Below are 26,663 nucleotides of genomic sequence, written 5' to 3' on the forward strand. Positions count from 1 at the left end.
AAATAAATGTAAGGAGCAGCCTCCAGTCAGAGTTCTCTATTATCTACACAGCAACTCCAGCAAAATTGAAGCCTGACAAATCTAATCATACATCAGTCACTATTTGGTAATACATGAATTAATGCATTTATCAATCACTGTACACGTAAAACAGTGGATTTCTAAAGAAAATAAAAAAAGTAGTCATGAAAACATATTATTAACATCAGAAATAAAATTACTTCCTTTCTATTCTCCTAGACATAAGCCACAGGACACTCTCTTCTGCTTCCACTGAACATGCAAAATTTAAAGGCCTTCCTCCCCCTCCCCCCCTCCCCCCGATTGAGAACAAGTTGAAGAGGATATGAAGCAAATTACTGACCAGAAACTTGATCTGGCCAGAATTTTTTCAAAAACCGATTTTCAGCTAAAGACTTCCAATTTTTTGGATCAAAACTTGTTTACATAAACACATTGGGCTAAACTGAGTTGCCCATACACAGGCATCTGGTGCCATCTGAGATACATCCAAGACATCCACATGGTGCTGGTAGATACGATTCAGGACTTCAAGGAAACTCATACCCTTCTAGAGTGAAAGCTGGAGGCCAGCATGATAGCTTACGTAGCACCTAAACAGTAGTACCTGATGTTCCCTCTATTTAAGTAAGCCATAAGACAGGCCACTCTCTTCTGCTTCCACTGAACATGCAAAATTTAAAGGCCTTCCTCCCCCCCCCCCCCCCACGATTGAGAACAAGTTGAAGAGGATATGAAGCAAATTACTGACCAGAAACTTGATCTGGCCAGAATTTTTTCAAAAACCGATTTTCAGCTAAAGACTTCCAATTTTTTGGATCAAAACTTGTTTACATAAACACATTGGGCTAAACTGAGTTGCCCATACACAGGCATCTGGTGCCATCTGAGATACATCCAAGACATCCACATGGTGCTGGTAGATACGATTCAGGACTGCAAATTACTGACCAGAAACTTGATCTGGCCAGAATTTTTTCAAAAACCGATTTTCAGCTAAAGACTTCCAATTTTTTGGATCAAAACTTGTTTACATAAACACATTGGGCTAAACTGAGTTGCCCATACACAGGCATCTGGTGCCATCTGAGATACATCCAAGACATCCACATGGTGCTGGTAGATACGATTCAGGACTTCAAGGAAACTCATACCCTTCTAGAGTGAAAGCTGGAGGCCAGCATGATAGCTTACGTAGCACCTAAACAGTAGTACCTGATGTTCCCTCTATTTAAGTCCAAGACATAACTTTTTATGTGCAAGAGCACAGAGCATGAAACAAGGACCAATGGTTAGGACATCTTGCTTTGCATTAATTGAAGAGCTTTGACACTGGTCTCTTGAACACACTGTTCTGCATGTATATATGCATCTTTTCTTTTATTGTAAAAAGATTTAGGAACATCTTTCTGTTCTACAGTTAAGCTGAATGCATATTTTCTACAAAATACCTTATTTTCCTGGGCAACTTGAAATTACCACAAAAGTTATTCCAAATACAGTCTAGTTTTCCAGTTTCCTGAGCATATCAAATGAATTTAACTTACAGTAGACATGGGACCTTGATTCTATTGACATCTACTTTTGTTCCAATGCTTTAACAGAACATGGTTATAGAGGCCTCTACATTTCATGCTGGAATACTGACGAGGTGGAAAACATCCATGCCCTAAAACACCTGCACATCTGGTTTGTAGGATAAACAGGATAGGAATCACTTCAGAAACAGACAAATTAGTACACCCAGGCCAGCTTCACTATCATGCAGAAAACAATTTCTGAATATGCTTTACCAACAAAATTGAAATTTTTATTACCCCACAGCTGTACAGTAAGCTTTTCCAGGGTACACTGTGGAAGCAGCTTTGCAGTTCTATACAGAGGACATGACTGCATCAATAAAAAATAAAAGGCTGTTCCTCATGATTACTGTTTTCTTCCTCATTAGAAGTCAATAAACATCTGATGCATAACTTATTTAAAAAGAGTAAATGATTTAATGAAAACAGTGGGTCCAAGCGTAACAGACTTTCTACTCCACTGCCCACAAAATGGAATATGAGTTTTGTATCACTGTTTTAATATACTTGTGTATACTGGTAGTGTATAATACTTGTTACACCACACTATTTTAGTCTAACACTAATTCTATAGGTACCATACTATTAAGAATAAATATTATGTTTGTCTAAGTAAGCATCTTTATCAAATTAAATTTCCATTATCAAAGAAAATTCTTATTTTCCTTTTAAAAGTGGAAGGGAGTAGCCACTGGTTAACTAAAGATGTAATTTCACATTACGGTGACCCTAATGCCATCAGAATTGGTGACACCATTCAACCTCCTCAGACTCCCCCTTCACCATCACCCACCTTGCCCTGTCTCCTTCCCAATTCAGGGTTTTAACAGATAAAAAGCTAGCCCTACAAGAGGAAAGGGAAAAATTTCTCTGCCAACTCAGCAGCCTATGCCAACTTATCACAAAGAAGTGAAGTGCAACAACAAGGGAAGCAGGATCATGCCTTTTGGTGGCAGATAACTGAGTTCTGTCTAGTGCACGCTCAAAACTTCATCTGAGGTTCTGGTCAAGGTACAAATACCTTTTGTAAGCTGTCTCATTGAGTAGATCCTCAAAAATGGGACATTTCTTGTTGTCAGCTATGTGTTATCAGAGACCATGTGCTGTAGGTACTGCTATAGGACTAAAACATGTTAAGCAATACACAAGCACAAAAGCAACATGTACGATAGGTTTATGTCTGCCCTACTTGCATGCCTAGACGAAGAATTTAATTTTTTCTTTAATTACCTGGCACAAACAGAATTGGATCTATGCAATTTCTGCTATTTAAATTGGCATTGTAATAATGAATTTAGTAAATGGCATAATTTTATCTTGTCATGAAATTAAAACTGTAATTCCACTGAAAAACCCCAAATTGTCAAGGTTGTCCATACCTATATGAGCTTCAGAGGAATAAAAGGTCATATTTTAATAATTTCTTTTCTCCCTGCCCTTGATTAATTATGCTTTTAGAAGGCCAAGATGAAATTCTGTGTTCAGTCAATGCAATAATACATTTTTTTATTCATAAGTTCCCACACCAGACTTTTATAACAACAATTAAATTCGTTTTGAAACAAATTGTAGCTATTAATGGGAGTTACTCCTAATAACCTGAACACAGAATTTTCTTCAATTTAAGCAAAAGCAAATAAACAAGAGTTCTAAAAACATTATGGTTGTAATCTTAAATTTGAAGGCACAATCCTCTCACCACAGTATTTCTCTTTTTGGCACACAGATCCATCAGACCATATCTCAAAATCACCCATCTTCTTCATAAACTGCTGCACATTAGATGGCAACACACACACATCCTTAAAGTTAAATGCAACATCAAAGACAGAAAAATTAAAAGCTCAGACACAAATAAGAGTAATAACTATACAGAGGGAAAGTATATCCAATATGGGGATTACAAATTAGATATGAGTAAACAATATGAGATTCCTAAAAAAAATTAATGATGAGCAGTCATCGAAACAGGTTACTGGAAAGGCAGATCCACCATTGGAGGCTTTTAAGAATGAGTTAAACATACATACACCATAAGTAACCTCAAATTTACTTGATTAATCCAGATGCACTTAATCTTGATTCAGAATTGGATCCGTTTTTCCATAATATAGTTCCCTTCCTTACTTTCACTGAAGCCACTACTAAAACCCACAAATGTCATGAAAACAGAAAGACAGAGGAATGAGCCCAATAACGTACAAACAACTCCCTCTCCCCATTCTAACAAGTTTCCTTTGCTTTTAGAATAACCTGGCAAATTACAGGTCATAAACATTCTTTCTTCACAGGATCTAGCACAGAAAATTCTCTCTTCCTTAGTTATTAGCATGGTCTCAGAACACAGGATCTGCCTTTTTTTTGGAAAGATCAGAGATTGTCCACAACCAGAAGCATGAAGTTGGACAGCAGGAAGTCAGTATTCCTAAGGATACAAAAAAAAAACCAACCCCCCCTTTTTTTTTTTTGCCTGGTCAGCAAGTCTTTCTTACATTCTCATCCATGAAACAAATAGGTTATTTTGAAGTCAGTTAGACATTTCTCCCCTGCATCCTCACCTCAACTCGGATGAGATTAGTAAAGACAAGCGGGTCTTTCTCCTCCACCTCTTGCAGTTTAGGAATGACCTACCTTCCTAGGTCATCCAGCAGTCAGACAGAAAATCACATGCACTCAATGACATACGCACACATGTGTATGTGTGTGTGCCCCACTTTTGTTCTTCCAATGTTATTAACCAGCTTGAGTGATTAGAGAACTCTGCTTGAGACTGCAAATATTAAGGCATCGAACTACAGGCAGCACATTTTCTGTGCTGTGGAATATGGCTCTGTTGAACATAATGGGGATAAATAATATTAAGAGTTCCATGTTTTTGCCCTCTAAAGAATACTTAGCACACTTTGGAGAGGCAGAGAAACATAAAGCTCTTAAGAGTGCAAGACAAAGATTTCCTCAGTGTGACAGGAACCATGGAGATAAAGTGTTCCTTCATAAAAGCAGACAGTATTTCTGCCTACAGAAGGAGATCTGACAAATAACTACACTATCATCCTGGAAAACAGAAATAGAACAAAAGTACATATCAAGAAAAGGGAGTCATACAAAATCCTTCTGGTGTTTGGGAACTGAGTTTTTTCGTTGCCTTCCACACCTCAGCTGCTCAAGGAAAACTTACTCAAAATAGGTCTAGGAAGATACAAGCATGTTAAATGACTCAAGTGCCAAGTATGTGCGATTCCCACATTTGAAGAACAGAAATCAAAATCTGATCTTTCAACTAAGAACTCAGAATCCAACAGGTTCGTTAGTATTCAAATAAGGCACTAGATTTTTTCCAAGTATTGCTAGAGATGAGAACGTGTATGTCAGATGCATCGTTACAATTCAGACACATTTGAAAATACAATTCTTGGTTTTTTAAGTTATTTGCCTGTATTATTAGTACTTGGATTATCCCAGGAAATTGCAGTCCTAAATTTTCCAAACGTTATGGAAATCTTTTTCTCATTAAAATTAAAACATACAATTATTTTCAGTAGCTCCCTGGAAAAGAATAAGAAAAGCAATAATGGATTTTAGCTGAAACACAATGTGATAATAATTAGTAGGACAGTAAAGAAAAGGTAAGTTTTTTGTAAATAACTGGAAAAAGTAAAGAGCTTTCCATGGAGATTGTAAATTCAGAAAGAAGGAAAAATAATGAACACTTGCTTAGGAGACTGTAAATTTAAAGAGTTTTAAAAGTAGGCTAACACACAGTATTGCAAATATCGTATTTCTGAAAACAAACATGAGTATACACAGCATCTTACCTGTACAGTAGGAACATCTGTAAATGCCTTAATAAAATCATCCTCATCCACAGCTCCAGCTCCTCCTTCTTTAGAGGAACCTACATAAATGTAAAATACTGTTAAATAGTATGTAATGTACATCAAAGTTTTCAAACTGACATAAGCATCTTTCACAATACCTATTTTCAAACATTCAATATAACTTACAAAAAAATCCTGAACATTCATCACATGTAAAATTGCAAGACCTTGAACTCTGATATCACCACGAATAATACAAACGTTAAACTTCTTTTTCTTCAACAATTCTGAGCAGTTTCCAATTTGACAAAGTTATGGTTTCATTTTATTATTTTTATTTTTGTGTTTAATTGGAAACATGTTTAGTGCAACAATCCTCTAGTAGCTGTTTGCATAGAGTTCTGAGACCTGCATCCTGATAATACAAATGTTCCCAAATAAAGCATAGAATTTCAAATCAAGCAAGAGTTATTTGTCATTAAATGGAATTCCTCTGGATGAATTTTCACCTTAACACACACGCCACAAGCAATCAGCCCTGGAATGCATAGTAGCCCTACATGATTCATTTACCTTGTGCTTCCCAGTATTCTCATGCGGAGCTAAGAAGCGTGAAGTGCATTTCTCAGTCTCAAAGCTCCATAAACTTCAACAAAGAAAGCAAGGACATGGTGAAGGGAATGTTGTGTTGGAGCAAAATCTGAACTCCACTGACTGGCGGACTCATTCTCAGAGCACTCATCCCCATGGGTGTTCCACAGTGGGGCTTCCAGGATTATATCACCTGGAGGAAGCTCCCAAGAACCTTCCAGACACATTACTAAAAAACTATCACACCAAAAATGTTTTCTCTCCAAAAGTTTCCATGACAGCTATGCAAGTAGTAGGGCAGTTACGTCTGTGCAAGGTAAATAATGGAACTATTCTCACATAACAGGCAAAGATGCCCCAAATCCCAAGCAAAAGGATCAGGGAAGAATACTAACAGGTAACCTGCGCATTTCACACTGGCATATGGTTGCCAAATTTCATGAAAATCTTGGGTAGAAACTAAGGCAACTCTAAAAAAGAAAATAATTTGAAAACAGCATCTGGGGTTTTCATTTTCTTGCAAATACTAGGGTTACCAAGAAAGCCCTTTTTTTAAAGGAATGAACTCAAGTTTGCTATCAAATCAAAGCACAAGGTCATCAGATCCAGGCTGCACTACAAGCCTAAAACTCCAAGTACAAGGTGAAGCTTGGCAGAATCCTTAAGGATCTTCAGTAACTGAATCAGGCAGATAATATGACAAGACAGGTTAACTGCATGGAGACAATCAGTACAGTAGAACATTTCCTTCCGGGGGGGGGGGAATCATCTCTTGCAGCAAATGAGCACTCAGGAACAAGGGTCTTGTCTCAACTCTTTCAGAGTGAGGCCAACAGGATAGATGGCAGAATGTCCTCCCTAACTTGTAGAGCCCAGCTGAAACAGAGGCATCAGGCAGAGAAGACATGTATTTTACTAACTACAGAACAAATAAAAAACATAAGGAAAAAGCAGTTAAGGCTGAGTGGTCAACTGAAACAAAAAACTAGGACTTCTTGAGAAATGAAACTCTTGGTGGCTGCACTCTTCAAAAATGTTTCATGGTTTACAGTCCCTGATCTCCTATTTATAGTGCAGGGAATTGGGTCTGCTGTGTTTGTATACTTGTGCAGTTTGGAAACATGAGGGTCCAATACCACTACAAATTTGATGGCAAACTTATTAGATCTCAACTCCTCTATGCAGAACAAGATCTCTCTCGTGCCTTTGTGGCTGCTTAGTGTAAAAACACTGAAGTGATATCTAGCAAAATTTGGACATGGTGCTTGCAGTATGATATAGGAACATCCAACAAATTTTAACAGCCTAGGCTCAAGGATGTTGTAAAGAGATGCTGTACATAACACACTTCTACATATGTATCTCCAACACCATCTGTCATAAGTGCCAATGGCAGCCAGAAGGGAAAGAATAAATTATAATCGCCTATTTCCTCTCCCTCCAGTCAGTAGAGGGAACAAGTCCTTCCACAAAGAGAATGAGTACCTGACTGGCTAAGAAAAGGAAGAGGGAAAGATCCCGTTTACACCCAGAACACACCCTTCTGCCACACAAACTTGTACAGCTCCTAAAAGGGAGGATGCCTTGGTCAGAGCAGAATTTCGCAGAAAGAAACCTTGAAAAGAAAGAATTTGGCACAGAGGCACCATGCTAAACTAGGTGGTACAAACAGCCACCTGGATGCTCAATTCATAACCTCATTTGTCCCTCCCGAAATACTTCAACATTTAAGAAAGTCTCATAGTACCAAAATAATCACAATCAATATGCAGTATGTACTCAGGAAAAGTAATGGAAAAGAAATCTTAAGTAGCCAAAAGGTTACCAGAAAAAACTAATTTTTAAAGGTTAAAACATAGTTTTCATATGGTCAAAGAACTTCCCTCTTACAATGTTTAAAATATAAATAGTTCATAAAAGGTTTCTGTTCTTATCAAAATTGTTTTAATCAAAGCTAACCCATTGTGTTAGTCACAACACAGTAAGCCCCTACAAAGCTCCTACACGTTTCTTTGCAACCTGATAAAATATTAAGACCACAGTGACCCCGTGACACTAGAGGCAAAAAAAACCTCCCTGCAATTAACAGTTTATACAAGTCTTGTGTTATTATTCAGTTACATAAATACCCAAACACCACCGTTAAAGCAGGGAAAAAAGTACTTTGCTTTCCCATCCATTACTTACCAATTTTCTGCCAAGGGAATAAACTTACAGAAATCAAACATTAAAAATTGATACACAGGTCATGAACATAAAAACATTGAAAAAGTTTGGATTTTAAGCATTCATAGTGCACTCCAGTACATTATAAAGTAAAGGTTAAAAGGGGATGAAGTTGCCTTTGCTAAATAAATAGATGTTGTCATCTTTAGCCTGCCTTAAAGTATCACTTTTAAAATCAGAAAAGAGCATTGACTACATGACAGATTTTCTAGCACCTTAACATCATCCAATAACGCATCCTGAGGAATAAGAGAAAATCTTTTATCTAAGGAATATAAATTTATTACTTTAAAGAGAAAAAGAGGAAGGACAGACTACTATTTAAAATCCATTTGACATAGTCCAGGCACACAGCATTTCCCACCTTCCCCAGTCTCAACAACTAGTCCACTTCTACAGACCACTTTTCTTTGAAATTAATACTCCCAGAAAATTGTTTTATTGCCTCTTTGCCTGGTAATAAAAAAAGGTTATGTGTTTCTTTTGGCAGGTGACAGTTTTTTTTAAAGTTGTCTCTAAAAGCACATTCACTTCTAGTTCACGAATCTTTCTCCTCCTCAACTGCATGATCACATATGCATACCAAAATAAAGTGTGAAGTAACTGTCTTCTCTTTGTATTGTATACAAGTCAAAAGTCTATACTGCACAAGGAGGAAAAATATTGTTCAGCCTTTCCGTTCCCTTCCCAATCTCTTTGTACGTGTGTTTACCAATTCTGTTTACTAAGTCAATGTTTCTGTGGAGACTAACCAAAAAATGACAGAACTCAACGCACTGTTTCCCAATTCAGAAGTCTTTTACTATGCTAACAAGATACATAAGTCACATACATGCAGATGCCTTCAAAGAACTTCTCATGCTTTTGTAAGGCTTGACTCTCCTCCACAAAAGCCACAGAAGAGCTTTACAAAATTCTCATTTCAGTACTGCCTACAGACTGAAAATTGACATATCTGACAGAGCACACATATTTTGATAAGCTGTGTTGTTGCTTACCTTCTCAGACCAAGCTGTGATTATAAATTTCTTAGAAGTATCTCCCGAGTGTTAATGCCTTCCACTGAATAATGCATGTTCTTAACCTTACCCATAGAACACACAATCCTTTGACCACATACAGACAAGTTCAACTACTGCATTCCTAATGGCAAGGACACTATAAACAATTCTAAAGGGCTGTAACCCCACTGCATTTAACGTCTTTAAGCGCTCAGCAGACAACTAAAATCCAGAGCCTAATCAACTGGCTTTTTCCTCAATGAGTGCAATTTACATTACCCTACCTTTGGACTCAGACCACTGAATCCAACTGGGCCTCTCTCAGCTGAGACCCAGAAGAGAAATGCACCCGAAAGAGAGGGAGAATAATCCATACAAGACATTTATCTACATTATTTGTTAGTTTTTATTCATAACCTTTACTTATTCTTGTCCTTCAAGCACCCTGCTTAGACAGACTCACAGAGACACCTTCAAGTCTATGTTACACTTCAGGAAGCTGGCGAGAATCTACCAAACGTAACAAGCAGACTTGATATGGAAGTAAATTACAGCAGCTGAAGCACCTCTGAGTTTTATGGTGGGGTTGTGGTTTTGTTTGGTTGTTTTTCGTTTTGTTGTTTTTTTTAAAAAACTTAAGTTCAATGAGTCTGTGGATGGAGACAAAGGAAACAAACACCTTACTTCCTGCAGACTACTAAGAGAAGTGACATTCGTAAGTTAAATTTAACAATTTCTAACATTTTGTGAGACCCTAGGCGTCCTTTTTTTGAAGAAAGTTTTTTCCAGTCACAAGGCTTTGAGTTCAGCATTGTGAATAGCTCAACACCAGCAAGGGTACTGTATGCAAGCGAAGAAATTACCCAGTCTTTTGCAGAATCAGTTTTCTCACCCAGGAATTAATTCCTGCGGTTGAATTCTTCCCCCTCTTCTGAATGAAACATCTGAAATCTTTCCATCATACCACAACAGCTTTGGACTGCTCACTTGCTCTACCACCTTGATGATCTCCCCACTAGTATCTACAAAGCTGTGCATGATGGGATGACAAAACAACAGGGCAACACTATATGGGAGAAGAAAGATACCATGAGTGTGATACTGGACTGGTATGTTTGTTTTGAAACAAAGAACTGTTTAATCAATGATGCTTAACTGTTTAATAAAGCATACAAGCACTGGTCTAAAAATAAAAAATTGCTCAACTTGTATTTGGTAGCCACTCTTTACTAGTCTGATTCAGCTTTTTCTACTTCTGTGGGTCTTTTGACTAAAATTTCAAAACAAAAATTTCCCTGTGAAAAAAAGGGAATTTCAAAACCGGTACAGAAACTTAGGAGTAACACAAACTCTAAAACTTAGTTTCATTTTTTGTTCTTAAATGCTTTTCTCAACACACTTCCCTATAAAAAATTCGTAACTATTTTCTGATACAATGCACATCACAAATTAAGTGTTAGTAAACTTTGAAAAGAATACTGTTATACAAATGTCTTTTATCCCCCAGAATTCTCTAACTGCACGCAGTAACAGTATCTTACTGAGAAACACATCTAGAGTAAGATGTTGTGGATTACAATTTTTTTTTTTTTTGAAAGAAACAAAAAAACCTAACCCTAAAGCTATACCCACATCTCAACTAATTCAAAAGCTTCGCTTCTTACCTACCAGACACTGAAGCAGAAGTAAAAGATGCAGATCATTCCGGATTAAAAAAAAAAAAAAAAAAAAAAAAAATTTTACCCTTTTTACCCTTTTGGTTTTGCAGGATAATAAACAATCAGCTGTAAATTAGGAACTGACAGCAGCTTTAGCTCAGCATAGGAGAAGTGGACAGGATAAGCTCAAGTACTTACTCAGCTTTTTGTATAATAGGTTGACCAGCAACTACCACTCAACTCCTACTGACCTCCCCCATTCTAGCACTAGTACAGCTGAACAGTAAATCACAACGGGGAGTGGCTAAGCTGAGAATAAAATAAACTGGCCAAGAAGAATGGTTTCAATGAGGCAAGTTCCCTGGCCTGCTTCACTGCGGGGCTATATAAACACTGTGCTAGCACAATCCAATGGATGACTTGGGATACGAATGAGTTAGTGGAGATAGGGAAGGAAATTACTCCAGGCAGCTTAAACAGTATGGCTGCTGAAAGCCTAAGTATAGGCTGAAGGGAGTACAGCAATACTCAAACAAAATGAACTCAAGCAAGGACAAGTGCAAAGGCAACCTAGTGGAATGGACAGCCTATCTCACTAAATGCAAGGGGGGGATGGAATCTAAAGAAAGTGTTGATACCAAAAAAAAAGGGGCAAATGTACCCACACAAGCTACAAATAAATTAATAGATTACAGCAACCAATTTTTGGAATCCCTATCAATGACAAAGACAAAATCTAATTGTTTGTGAACAGAGTTCTTTAGCACAGTACTTGCAATGGACAGAGATCGTGCACAAATTCAAACAGAAATTCTGTTCCCAGTCCTAGTGGACAGATGTTGCAAAGGTCATATTTAATTCTTTCTTTGAATATACCTTCTGCTGTTTGTTAAGTCTCCGAAACTAGGATTTTTCCTGAATCTTCTGTAGCTCTCGGAGAGTCTTTGCAAAATCTATTTATTTATCCTTAGATTAGCCCTTATTACTATTTGATAAAACTGACAGCTTGCTCTTAAAACGGTATCTGTTGGGAGGGGAGGAAGTTACCAGTGCTTCATGATCTGAATTACCACCTCTGAGATAGGAAAGGTGAATTTTGAGATGATGATTCTGATAAAGCCCTGTGTATGGACTGAATTTGAGTGGCTCAGTAAGGAATCTCTTTATCTTTCCAGGTATCATAAGATTACTGCTGTAGTTAATAAAACATTCCAGAATAACATTTTCTTATGCACTTTTCACAATTCTGCTTCTGGAAAACATGAACCAAATGTTTGGAAAACATAGCTGAAGATTGAGCATCTCTGAAAATTCCCTTCATGTTTTAAATTATTGGGTCATCTAAAGCAATTTGATATACTGTATACACACACCTTGACACATTAGCAGAATACAGGAAACTGGTGGTCTTACCTCAATTCTGTCAATGTTCTAAATGTTCTTATTTCCATGTTTGAAAGACTGATCTTTGGATTTTAATCGAAAAACTTGAATAAAAAAACTCCTATAAGACAAGCAAAGAACTATTCTTCATTCTCAAATATCTGGATAAAGCACGAAGGTGTTGTTTCATCAGGTGACTAAGAGTCACTGAGTATAGATACCTTCAGCTTGCCTGCTTAAGTTAGGAAAACATCTGAGAGCAACAAAGAAATAGCACTTGCTCTAATAAAAAACACTTTGATCAACATTAGACAAGGTGGATTTTTTTGCAAACAAGGCAGATTTACTTGGACATAGTTACACTGGTAAATCCTCTAGGATAGATACAATTAGACTAATTTAAATAAAATTATGTTAGTGTAATAACTTGTACCAAGTTCCACTCACAGCATAAATTGTATCAGCCAATGCATAATTCTCCTGGTGTAACTGTTAGCATCACTTACTGGCTTTGCTATACAAGTTAAGAAGCAGATCACGCTGCTAACTGCCACAGCTCTACCAATAAAACTTACGGGAAGACCAAACCACGAAAAGCTGTAGGGATCTTAGTTTATACAAAAATTTTAATCAGCAGAAATCCAGCTGCCTTGTGTCTGTTTTCTGAGGGGAAAAAAAACCAAACACAATTGCATCTGGAAACAAATAACTCGCCATCCTCAGAAACCTCTCTGCTATTATAAACTTGTCTGTATTCCTAGTGCTTTTGCAAACACACGCCTTGCCTACCAGAGAAACCTCACAAATAAAACATAGGAAACCATTGGGAGATTACCTTACTGGGTTGCCCAACACATCTGTCTGACGGCAGTTATTACCTGCATAGAGGGGAGAGAGGAGGGAGGAGCGGAACAGCAGAAGGAACATGTACCAGTCTCTTAGGCCATTGCAGTTCATGATTTATTAACTTAAGCTAAAATGCCTTTGACTTAAACTGAACTGCCTTTGACAAAGTCACTGGGCAGACAACTAGGATCAGTAAACTATTCAGTTGTTCCAACACAAGTCACCAGAGTTTTTTGAAATAAAATTCAGAAATAAAATATATTTTTAAATCATCAGATACAACACTAAACCCAAATAAGCCCTTTTTTTTTTTTGCAGAACCTTAACTGACAAAGCCTTCACGTTGTTTTAAACCAGCTTAGAAGACAATTCAAGTTATAACCAAGTGACTTAGCAGAATAGAAAAGCCTTTGCTAGAAAGCCCACTTTAAGGAAACTGACAGATGAATTCTGTCATGTTCAGCCCCAGTGACTGACATCCATTGTGAACTGACTTGTCCACCTCACCTCCTCCAATGCCAAAAGTCATTGTCCCTGAGGCACCCGGAAAGTCATTCAAGCTGAAACAGCTGCACAAACTGAACAAAATAGCAAAATACCTTCAAATACCTTCATAATACCTTCTATTCCTTACTTTATCTGCCTACGTTAGAAACTTGGCGAACATGGTTAGAGAACTTCCCCGGAGATCCCACCTGTATCATGCCTGGTTCATTAAAACATTCCTCCTACATGCCAGAAACACTGCACATGAACAGAAGTTTCCACCCAGCAAGTGAGTGTGCTGTCTCTGAGGACTGAGATGCTAAGCAGATCTCTCCATACAATTACTCACCGGAAAGAATAGGAGCAGGAAGGACAAGGAGAAATTAGGAGTGAGCTATGCTTACGAGGAAGAAGGTGGTGGAAGGTGATTAACTATTAGGATAGCACATCTCAATCCTTGTGGTGTGCCACATTAGTCAGGAGCAAATACAGGACTTGTGTACTAAGAGGAAGCACAAAATAATTCTTACGTGGACTGAAGAGACTGAACATCACTGCACCAGCATGCATACCTTAAAGTCTGGAGCTGCTCTTGAGCATGAAAATTCCTTTGGAATTGTGTATTGAAAATTACATTCTCTGAGAAATTTAGTCAGTAGCATTTGAAGCTGATTCCTAATACTGAATGCACAGTTTCAACAACTTTAGCCTCAGTTTCACAGGTATAAAAGATTAATAATACTACCTCTTATTTTCACAGTCATGCTATGGAAATCAATTCAATTCACAAGCATTTGTGAAGCATGCAGAGAATATGACAACTATACAAGAAAGAAATTAGTAGTGTTTTACTTCGTATGAGGTTTGGACAGCATACATTAGATAAGACCAAACCCTGGGCGTGGAGAAAAACAGGCAGTTCCATGAGCAGCAAGAATACAGATACCTGATTTCTTTTAGGCTTATCTCACCATTGATTAATGTCTGTTTCTACTCAACTGGAAGCTCATACAGTCACCTTTCACCTCATGCACAACATTCAGGCTCACACAGTAATCTTTCAAAGCACTCGTGTTATTTCTTTTCTGAATTGGCACTCATTTTTCACAAATACTTAAAAGAACATACATTTGAGACCCTGGCTCATTCATCCAGTTTCAACAGGTGAGCTTTAAAGTTATGCTAATTTTATGAGCACGACAGCATTAGTCTTATTTTCAGTTTTTAATATCGCTTTCTAATAACCTAATATTTGCATTTTACTTTAATTTGTTCCTAGTTTTACACCTGAATAGGGAAAATTGCACTAATTATTTTACATTACAGAAATTACTGAGAACAACCAGAAACACAAACAGTTCATTTGTATCATCTACAATTTGTGTCACAAAACAGACTGGTTTGGGATACTGTGATTTTTTGGAGTTGCTGTGGTGTAATAGTTTCAGAAAAACACTATTTTCATTACTGTTGTCAGTTCTCTTCAACTGTGCATTCTTTTCTGCAACAATTTAAACAGATACTGTATTAAGAACAATTAGAACTAACATTGCCTGTCATCTCAAGCTACACAATTATAGTTTTTACATGTTTTAGACAACACATTTTTATCTTTTACTTCTAAAAATTCACTAGTGCAAGACAGAAGGTCAAAGTGATTTGATTTTAATGTATTGGTTTTTCTCTTATATTTTTAAGAACATTTATTTGTTGCAAGTAATATTTACACCTTTGGTGAAAACACTCTACTCGAATTATAAAAATAATTTGCATCTTATGATTCTACATTCCCTCCTTCTCTATTTGAGAGCATATACAATTGTCCAAAGAAATGAAACATGTTTTTTTTACCACTCTTCTCCTCCCCCCAGCCCTACAAAGAGGAATCACACCTGCTACTTTGCAAAGCAGCAATGCAGGAATGTTTTGGAGTGGTTGTCTTTGCTTACTCTGTAACACAGCCACAGTCCATAAGGACTCAAAGTGGTAGAGTCAGCTGATTTCAGCCCAGCTTCCTCCTCCCTCCTTCCTCTCCTTCCTTCTGGATTCACTGATATGAAAACATAAACAAACTGCTTCCCCTTCTTACTGCTTGGAAAAAAGTCAGTATTCAATGTTAGCAAACTAAACAAGGGGCACGTTGTCTTCCTTATTCTCATCATTGCCTGGTACTACCATGATTGCTAGTAGGACATTTGGGACTACAACACAGGGTAGAGATGTCAAAAGAAGGTTACAGTGTGGTGAGCTCTTAACTCCAGACCTCTTAATTTCTGCTCCATTGTTACTCTCTTCCTATTTTATCCGTTTGTAAGCTGCCTTCTAGGCTATGAGCCTTTTGAGAGAAGACTATCAGATACAGTGTCATGCTTATACCAACATAAATCCTACAATCTAACTGAAGCTTCTAGAAATTAGTGCAAAATAAAGTGTATGAACTATCTGCCAACTGTCCTTGGGTGAGGCACAGAAAACAGAGAGACTAATGAACAGTAATTATGAATACATATATATATTCTCCAAAGGTATCTGTATAGGTGTGTGTACATATATATATTTATAATTTATCATGTTTATTTACTTTCATTCAGATTCCTCATTAAGGTTGATTTTCCAATCCACCGGCTGAGGCTAGCTGCAAAGAAAAGTATCTGTTAGAGGAATGGAAACCCCAGGGACTGGACTAGCATTTATAATGGCCAAGGAGAACAGACAACTGATCAAGTGCAAGGAAACCCTCTCCTGAAGTGCTGTTCAGGGGAGTAAAAAACAACAACAAAACCCAACAACTCTCGAAGAACCTTGAAAGTTGGAAGACCTCCTACCTTCCCTGAATTCTGGGTTAGGTTAAAATGGCAGCAGTTCACAACTGCAGGATTGCAACCCAGCAATTCCACGGGCAAGGATCTCTCAGGAAAGAAGTTAATTGACATTCACTGTGGGGACAAGGAAGCAAACAGGTATTCTGTAACAAATCCTCTGCTTCAGACTCTGATACCCAAAGGCTGATCTCAAAGGCTGCTCAGAAAGACAAAAAGGCTGATTTCAGCTGGGATTTTGCAGAAAAATCCTTGAATTTCACAACAACCTGGAAACCAAAAAGGGAAGCAAGTGCCACAGAATGTCAGGGATGCTTTGCTGACCAAGATTATCTCAGAGCAGTTTTATGTCATACAAAGGGCCAATATAGAACAATGAAAAAAAAAAAAATCCTAATTTATTTTACATGACAAATACAGCACTTTGGAAATCACTTAATGAGGGCTAAACAAATAATAGAGGAAAGACTCCTGAACTTATTTTCTGCAGAACTCAAAAGTTAAAAAAAAAAAACAAAAAACAAAAACCCCACAACAAAAAAGCCACGTTGGGCATTGATTACTATGAAGCTTTTTTTGTGCAAGTAAACACAGAACTGTCTTCATGAGTCTGAAGACAATCGATACAGCAAGCATGAGTTTACCCTGTTTCAAGTCCATTCACTAACAATTTGTATTTACAGTTCCACAATTATTGAAGCACTTTCAATAAAAATGTTTCTTAACTACAGTATGTAGTTTTAATAAGGTTAACTTCACCTGACTAAGATTTCAGAAGGCAAGTATGCATTTTTCAGTACCACATTTGTTTTATGCAGAGCCTTTGCATTTAAACTGTTTCCTACTAAAGCCTCTAAACACTTCAAAATGTCTTCTGCTAGGAAAGAGAGGCAAAAGAAGCAAATCAGTACCATTTTAATACTTCTTAGCAAAGAGCTGTATTGCTATTATTGAGAAAGAAAAAAAAGCATTATGATGCTGATAGAACACACTACAGACAGATACACAAACTAAACTTAAATTTCCTAAAGTTGGGAATAGCTTCCTACAGTTAAGAATGTGTTCCTGTGGTTAAGAAAAACACGTACGGTGTTATTATAGTTCTCACAGCCTTTGTTTGCCAAAACTGTTCACCTGGTTCGCCCAAGTTTTTCAGTTACTTGATTTCTACCTAAAAGGAGATATTTTTAATGTTTTTTGAGCAATCATCGAACTTTAGGCCTTTTTTTAACTTTAAGACCATCATAAAACTGAGGGTTATTTCAAATGGTGCCAGCATCAAACCTCAAACTGGCACAGTTGCAGTCTTCATTGAGGACCAGATCCTTTGAACAGTTTAAGAGAAGAAGGCAACATCACCAAAAAAAAAAAAAGCTTTTTGCATGCACACATTTTTTTTTAACAGAAAAAAATAGAACTCTATGTCCTTGGGGTTTCACTTCATATTCTTCACGCTTGGCATCAACAACATTCTTACTCCAAAGTATCGTTTTAAACAGCAGTTACAATAATTCTGACATTTGAATTAATAACATCGCCTTTGCTGTTTTGTCACTGGATGATTCTTCCTAAAGCAACATAGGTTGTTTCAAAAAGTGTAACATCCTTATTAGTATTAAACAGTAAGCAATATGTCATAACACTAGTAGGCCAATACACTATAGATTTAAAAAAAGCCAATGAACCATAGGTAAAAATACGTGATGCAGTATCTTCCCACTGAAGACAACTGCAAAAAGTAGAAAGTCCACCTTGTTTCAAATTACAACATTAAGAACCATGTTCCAGCCCTAGAGAGCTTCTCATAAAACATACAACAGAAAGTTAATACCAACTTTTGTCATGATTGGGTTTCATCAGCAAGCTTTTCTTCCAAATGCCACATGGCTCTATTGAAGTATCACTATTCCTACATTGAATCCATTTTAAAGACTACTGACTTAAACTGACATTTTGGGAAAAGAAAGGAGGCCAGTCTTCTTCTTGAGGTAGACTGAGGTCTCCTACTAACATCTAGACTACATAAAGCTTCTGAATAGTATACAAGCGAACAATTCCCTAGAAGACTTGGAACAGGGAGCTCACATCTGCAAGAGAACCTGCCAAAGCCCTGTAAGAGATCTTGAACAGTGCAGGGACAAGAATATAGCTCATTTGGCTAACATACACAAGTCTTTTTCTACTGTAAATTATGGTGTCCCTTACAATTGAAAAGCTGCTTGCCATACTGCCAAGAAAGAACCTATGAGTATCCATTTCTGGAAGGGCAGAACACACACGGTGCACATTCTCAGTAAGAAGGCCTTAGAGCAAAGGGGTATTTCCAGAGGCTCAGCCACTTGAATGAAGAGCTGAAAGCAAGTGTGTCAGAAGTAGGTAGATCAGCTGTGCACTTCCTGGCAAAGGACTAACTCGGGGAAGTGTATTGACCATGCAATAAGAAATATGCCAAACAAAGCACTGCCCCATTAAGTTGAAGACCCATCACTTCTCATTCATCACAAGCAAGAAGGTCAGTGTCTGAACACGTCCCAGCAGTGAAGTCAGACGAGAAACAGACTGCTGAATTTCTTACTCCCAGGGCAGTACCCTGCTGAGGCTGCCTGCTCTGATACCTTTCTGGCAAGCTGTCTTCTACAGACTTAATCACACCTGTCAGCAAATGCAAAAGTTCTACAAGTTCTCCCATCCCTACAGCCGACAGGAAAAGATGTTGCACAGTCACTCCCAGCACAAGGAGAGAGAACTCCAGCCCGAGTAGGACACTGCTATTGCTAATGTACATAGCTGTTTCACCTGCCTTCCTGGACAATGATTTTGCATTTCCAATGCCACCAAAGTGCATTTCCTACATTAAATGGGAAGTGCCCAACACAGTGGAGAAAAAAAAAAAAAAAATCTCTTTTTGCATATTGGATGGGTCCTTTCACTTGAACAGAGTATCTGGTCAGTGGTGGAATTATCCATTTCTTCAGTAAGAAACATCTCCATGGAGTATATAATGAAAAGCCAAGCATGCATGCATCTGAGGTGTAATTCAGCAGATATTGGCATAAAACAAAGCGAGCAGCATGGCTGAGAGGTTTAATTTTCTTAGCCTCAAGACAGGATAGTCTCCACTCTCTTTTGGAACCAGGAAAAAGCTGTACTTACTTTATTGTCATCTACAGCTGATAGGAAAAGACATCATTCTAAAGCAATATCCTAGGAAAAGGACCTCTCGAATGTGAAAGGCAGTTTAAATGAGTGGAACTTGCAGTAATCTCAGCCTACGCTCAACACAATTTCTACTTGTACTAGTAGTTCTGCTTGGTCACAGAAGCCTGAAGAGAAAAAACTGCAGCGAAGGACTGCTTCAGCTGCGGGTCACTGACCTGACTGGAGATTTTTGTGAAAAGGAAAGAAAAAGCAACACAGTTAATGGAGCTGCTGCTACTTCTTCCTCCAAGGCTGAACTGCAACTTAGTATGTATACATGTATATATGAAAGAGTCAGAGAAAACTTAGGCAAGCAGGACCAACAGGTGGCAGAACCGTGAGGTGAGCAGTTATGAGCTTGAAATACCTGTAGCCAGTGTTTTTGAGGGCAAGGTGAGAAATGACATTCCCACTGAATACAGGCTTGGAATGGAGTGGTGAGCAGAAGGATTTGGGACTGCAAGATATGGCAGAGCCTTAATAAATCAGCAAGAGCAGACAACTTCAGGAACCACAGATTTGCTCCATAAAGATGGCAATTTTGAGGCTGGAGAAAAATCTCAGGTGTCCTTTAGGCACCTGCAAAGAAGACCCTACAGAAAGTGGATGTGAAAGAGCATCGAGGTTTGTTTCTAGCTATAAAGATCCATGAAGTCTCAAGATAAGCAGAATAGGATGCCCTAACTGGACGCTTCAAAGACCATGGTTCTCTGCGGAATAAAGCTCTCTAAATCCAGCATTTTGTCCTGTAATGACCATATGCTTCTAGACACTTGCCCTGTTCACGTACATTTCTCTAGTAGCCATTTTTAACTACTGTCAGATGGAACAGTGGACTATATAGACCTCGTCTGACCTAGTATCATTGTTCATATAAATAATGTTATGGGAAACTCCTCACTTCTGGAAGAGACTATGACTTGATTGACTTGTTTAAGAAAAACATTTGGTATCTACACTAATGTTCTTTATTATCCTAGGAGATGCAGGATTTGTAAATACTATGCAGAAGGGTAAGGCTCTCAGTGCAGACATTTAACATTTCTATCTGCTAGCAAGCTTGTTACCAGAGAGAACTAATTTAAACATTGGTAACCTCAAAAAAAAGTATGGAGATGGAGAAAAACATTGAAAGATACAAATAATGAGCAGCAGGAGTAAAACGAAGACTAGCTGGTAGAAATAAAAACAGCGATAATAGCCTTGCTGATCAATGGTAACATATGGAAAATGCTAAAAGGAAAAGATTGAGGGCTAACTCAAGGAAAACTTGACGGGGGGGGTGGGGAGGGGGTGGTACACGGGACACCACCAAAGACGACTTAAACTAGGAAGCATATAGTTATATGTAATGAAAGAAATCTGTGCACAAGCAGATTAATAGACCTGTAAAAGTTTCTCCCAGGTAGACAGCAAGAGAAAAAACTAGAGGTAGTCAAGAACAACTGAAGACTGGAAGACAAATTTCCACTTTCTCGCTATTTGGTGAAGAATACAAGGCGTAACATCTTTCCTATAAAATATTAAGGCAAAAATTCTCCATGGTCTAGCACCTGAGCAGTCTGCACAACCACGCCATAGATGCACATACAGACAAGCATTCAAAGAACAATTTAGTCAACATTATAAAGGCCAGCCAAACATTTAATCCTAAACTTTCAAAATTCTGACTACAGACATACTGACAGACTAAAAAAAAAAAGAGGGCAAACAGGTGCACATGTGAACACTCCTCAGTGTTTTCCAGAGTTGAAAGGAGACAGTATAAAGCAAGGAATGACCAAAGTTCTCTGGTTTTGGCATGCTTAGATTTCATCCTTATTCCATGTATTATTTCATTTCAATTTTTTGAAGTTTGGCAATATAGGAAAAGGAGGAAAAGCAATGTAATCATTTTTGGGTTTTTCTAATCTCCTTCACTCCTGAATTTTTAGATAAACTGAAAAAAAAAAAATCAGTCGAGCAGTTATTCTGTTCTGATTTCCCTTCCCCTGCTCTCCTATCTCCGTGTTTTTACTGCAGAGCACGTAAAGTGAAAGTCTACACGTAAAAATGATTTTACATTAAAAAAAAATCTATATTTAATAAAATATTATTAAAAGCAGCACATACTGAAAGAAACAGGAATCCTGAGCATTCAGTTCTGGTACTATATATGTTAGTCTTGCATGCAAAAACCACCATGCTTCAGGATAAAGGAGATAATAGTATTATTACTTATTTGTGTAATAATAATAAATACTAAGAGTCAATGTCAAGAGATAACTTCCTTTAGGAAGTCTTTTAGGTGGTACTTTCTGATTCATACTGCTATCAATTTTGAGTTATACGCTGGCAGTGTTGATCCCGCCCTATAGGAATCTTTTCAATTTATTAGGAATTCTGAAGATCACATTAGAAAAACAATAAAAAGTCAAAACATATAGCTATATCTTATTAACATGAAAATACTTAAGGCAGCTTGTCTGGCATGTGTATCTTCTGTCAAATTTTATCTTTGCTTTGCAGTTCACATAAGGGAATGTTATATGATTAGGAACATGAAAAAATTACTTACTCTTACGAAAATCCCTTACTGAAAGAATCAATTATTCCTAAAAAAGCCACACCTGAAGCATGGTATACTTCCACTTAATTATATGTTGTTCTGAATGTGTACACAAACCATCAAAAAAGCTGTCACTTCCTTAGCAGTAAACAGTTGCTTTTGTTAGATTACCCCCGCCCTAAAAAAATGCGGATTTCCCTGCTCAAAGATTATAATTAGTAAACATCACCATTATACTGCTTTGAAGTCTACCATGCAAAAAAATCCTGGCAAGGGTTTTGGCCCTCGTTTTTTATCTTTCACAACCAATTTCACAATACTCTGACAGTTTAAGGAATAATAATAAAAGTCATTCAGGTGTAATATACACCTCTGTTGAGGTATATGGTTGATGGCTAGTCCTTTCTAGCCATGTGAAACAGCGCAGACCTACAGTAAAAATTTCATCTACACAGACCTACTACAGAATTTCACAGTATATTTATATATACAGTAAGCAATGTGTGGATTCCATCAGAAGGACCCATATATTCATTTTACCAACACAACTGCTATCTCCAGATGTTAATTTTATTTATAACATGAGAGGCCTTTCTTTATAAGCTAAATGTACATTCACAAAAACAGACATGCACACACCTTTACATATGAATAATTACGTAAAACAGGGTCCTTTGCTGCTTTCAGCTCTGCAAAAATACTGCAGTCATGAATTAAACATCACCTTCCGAAGTTCTCTGTTTTGTGCCTGCTCTGGCAAGGTTTCTGGGAACACCGATTAGAATCTAAATAGCTTTACGTTACCTCCAACCTTAGGCCCACCAGCTGATCCTGGCTTTCTTGCACTGTTTGAAGGATTTCCTGGCTTTTTAGGTGCTGGAACCTTGAAGGCTGAAGCAGCTGATGATGGCCTATTTCCATCCACTGACTCTTCATCATCAAAGCTTTTGTCTAGAAAAGGATACATTAAATAAAAATACAACTATTAGAATGGATGTATATTTATTGCCTAATCAACTATTCTGCTTCACATTTCATAGAATTTTGTAAAATGAATAAATAAAACCAAGTATTTATCACTTTGTCCTCTGTCTCTGACCTAGGAATAAAATGACAATGAGAAATAAACAGCATTTTCTACATGTTAAGTTCTTACAAAATATTATTTTGCCTTCATAATTAACCACTGTAAAACTGAACATAAAAATGAATCCTACACATTCATTCCCACAAAGGGAAAATATCTTTGCAGAGATTGAAAATTTTGCCCATTTCTGAACATTTTCCCCAAAGGAAAGCCCTTTATATAATTTTTATCATTCCAGTCTACCAAAGACAAACGCTTCTCCCTTTTCTTCTTTTACTCATGCATGCATTTTCTGCTACACATCCTCCCACAATGTGTCTAACCAGCACTCCCTGTCTCTTCCACCCAGATTTTTTCAACTTACAATCACAGATCCTCTTGCAGATCAGCCGCCTCATTCCTCTGATAGCTCTTCAATCCCCTCACCCTAGGACGGACCCAGCACCTCACATGGCCACACGCAGTAAATTCTCAATACTAATCAAAGATTCTATCAAAAACTGCTCGCAAACACCCTAGATCCACCACTGAGATTTGTGCCGGCATCTTTCTCTCCCTTCCCCGCACTAGGTGCCGCACAACCAATGAGCTGCAAGGTGACATCATCTTCTGGGAGCCACTGCCAGAGGAAAAGGTGAAAATTCTCCATGCAAATAAATTCATTCCCACACATGGTATTTGCCACTATTCCAATCCTTCATTAAAAAAATTAGACAGACAGACAATACTCTGGGGTTTGCACTTCTCTTTCCTGTAATTTCAGGTTTGTGTATTTTTAATCAAGAAAGAAATTCACCTCTAATGACTAAATAAAATAGCCTCATACAAAATATTCAGCCTTCAAAGAAAAACCCCAACATATTCCAACAGTAGAACGTAACGGTTTCTCAATCCACTTAGGGAAGAAGAATTTATCTATAAGCTTGAGCACGGAAAACATAACAGCCTATGGTTCCTGTAATAAATAAAATGGGCGAGGCTGAGAGACAGCTGCACTACAGTAATGGAAGACCAATTTAGCATATTACCTGCTGTAAAACCTGCCATTTCTAAAAAAAAAATAAAATTAATTGCAAAGCTTTGTCATCTCTGGAACGGTGACTATTTACCCTTTGCTTATTCAGAACTTGCTCCCAGTGAAATGTCAACTATATTTAATAATATAGCCTCCCAAAGGAAGGCAGCTTTCATTAAAAGGGTAAAGGAAGGTTTTGTCCAACCGCATTTACAGCACCATCAAACATTGGAACACCCCTCGTTTAACATGTCCGAGATCACTGCTGCTATGGTTAGTACATTTTTCTAGCATTAGCAAAAAGCTGTGTGTTGCACTAACAAATCTTCATGATTAAAGAAGAAACAAACCACCACAAGAAACGTCTGGATGCATCTCGACAATTTTCACTAACATTATTTCCTTCTTTCCTACAAACACTGATTTTTAAGAGAATCTTGCTAAGAATAATCGTGTTTGGGTATGTAAATGCTCAGAATCGGGGAAAAGGCATCAGCCTCCCCCCCCACTAGCCTGTGTGTTGCCATGGAAACAGCACTCCCACTCAGCATACAGGCTGAGGCAGAACACATTTTGATTCCTGATGCTTTTACTCTTAGTAGCTTAAATAGAACCAGACATCAAGATTTTTGAGCAGGGAAAACCACTAATCCAAATGCCAGAGTAAGTGCAATGAACTAAAGACTATAATAGAAACGTAAATAGTAATGGTTAGTATCTAGGATACCTGCAACATTACAGGTAATTTTAAAATAGCATTAAGAAATATCTTGTAGATCTTTAAACAGCATTAAAAGATCAACGCTGAGACATGAATATGCTATTATAAAAACTGATTAAAAGTGAAAACGTGCTTTTCAAATAAAAGTGTTTTTGTTGCTGCATTTTTTTTGGTTTAATAATGAAACAGGCTAGACTTTCATGTTACTATCCAACAGCACTACAATGCAGGATTGATACACAAATATTGCGCAAGAAGCCTTTGGGGGGGAAAAAAGTTATTTGCAGTACAATCTTAAAAATAGTAAGTGAGCATTTTGCTCATTTATGCAAAAACTCCTAATCAAGGAAAACCTAAACAAGCTCAAACAACAGTGTACTTCAGGAACCAAAGGCTCAGATAAATTAATTTTATTCTTACCAAGCTATTCATTATGGAGTATTGAAGATGGAGAACTCTAGAAGTTACTGCTCAACCTCAAAATAGAATTTCAGAAAAATGCAGACCCAAACATTCCCTGCTACTGGCACATTGTGTAAATTATAGGATAACTGCTTTGCCTAGTTAAAGAATATTTTTTTCATACATTTAAAATAATGTTAACAGTGGATTAAAAACCTACACTATGAAATATTTTCATGCAGTTTCTTCGTCCACATAAAACCTAGCTTTTAAAATAAATTCTTCTTATTTTAAAATGTGTAAGTATTTTTGAGAAACATAGAACTGATCTTAAGTACTGATACATGGGCGTTCTTAACTGGACTTTTCATGATTTATGTTAAAATAAGTTAAAAATTAAAGTACAGTCACTAAAAGTGTTCCAAAATTACAGCACAGTACCACAAATGTATAAAATTAACAGGTGAAAAGGATCTTTTTTAATTCTTTTAAGGCTAAAGTGATAACGCAGCTGAATTTCTTCTGTTGTGGGGTTTTTTGTTTGTTTGTTTTTAAATAAACATGAGCAGGAAGATTTTGTACCGTCTTTACAGAAACCAGAGGTTTTCTCCACCCTTTTGGGCTTTTACACTTTTATTTCCCTAGGCTCTATTAACAATGTAACCCCAACTGATCTTTAGGGACATTCCATTTTCAGAAAGATGCTTAACAGTATTCGTGAAGATCTGAAACCTGAAGCCTGTATTTATAGCAGTTAATGAAACAAAAGCATCATATTTGCTGCCAGTATGATCTGCTTTCCATGTGCTCTCACTCACGCGCAACAATACGCTTGTTTGTATCTCTTATAAAAGCATTTCCATATACTTCAGCATACAGAACCACAGCTCGAGGTAGAACCGTTACTCCACAGGGTATAATCAAGGTGCAGTTCTGCTCAAGCCAGCTGAGCCAAACTTGTTTACTACGTGCCTTTGGCTAGCCAATGGACCAGGGCTGGAGCTCCTGACTGCCAACATGCAGAGTGTGACAACGGTTGTACTGTCAGTATTGAACTGTGACTGTAATGGTAGTTTCATGCAGTCTGCAAACAAAATTAATTTCTACAACAGAAGTAATAAAAGCCCAAATATAATTGATATTTCAAAACAAATCTATCTGAAGGATGCAAACACTTTTTCATTCTCGAATGGCTAGATAATTTTCATTCTAGGTAATTCTAAAGGCCAAACACCACTTTCAGTGTATCAAACTTTACATATG

General features: G+C 37.4%; 1 protein-coding gene across 7 annotated transcripts in view; it reads right to left on the reverse strand.

Moving 5' to 3' along the window:
* CLASP2 (cytoplasmic linker associated protein 2) overlaps window positions 1-26,663 on the reverse strand; it is a 153,267-nt gene that overhangs the window by 71,418 nt on the left and 55,186 nt on the right. For all 7 annotated transcript variants that reach the window (XM_009272405.2, XM_009272404.2, XM_009272406.2 and 4 more), the window contains exons 8-9: window positions 22,980-23,126; window positions 5,417-5,496 (exon numbers count right to left, since the gene is read on the reverse strand). In XM_009272405.2, the coding sequence (XP_009270680.1) occupies window positions 5,417-5,496; window positions 22,980-23,126 (227 nt within the window). The remainder of the gene's footprint in view (window positions 1-5,416; window positions 5,497-22,979; window positions 23,127-26,663) is intronic.

The sequence above is a fragment of the Aptenodytes forsteri genome, unplaced genomic scaffold, assembly GCF_000699145.1.
Source record: "Aptenodytes forsteri isolate BGI_AS27 unplaced genomic scaffold, ASM69914v1 Scaffold398, whole genome shotgun sequence".
Classification (NCBI taxonomy): Eukaryota; Metazoa; Chordata; class Aves; order Sphenisciformes; family Spheniscidae; genus Aptenodytes; species Aptenodytes forsteri.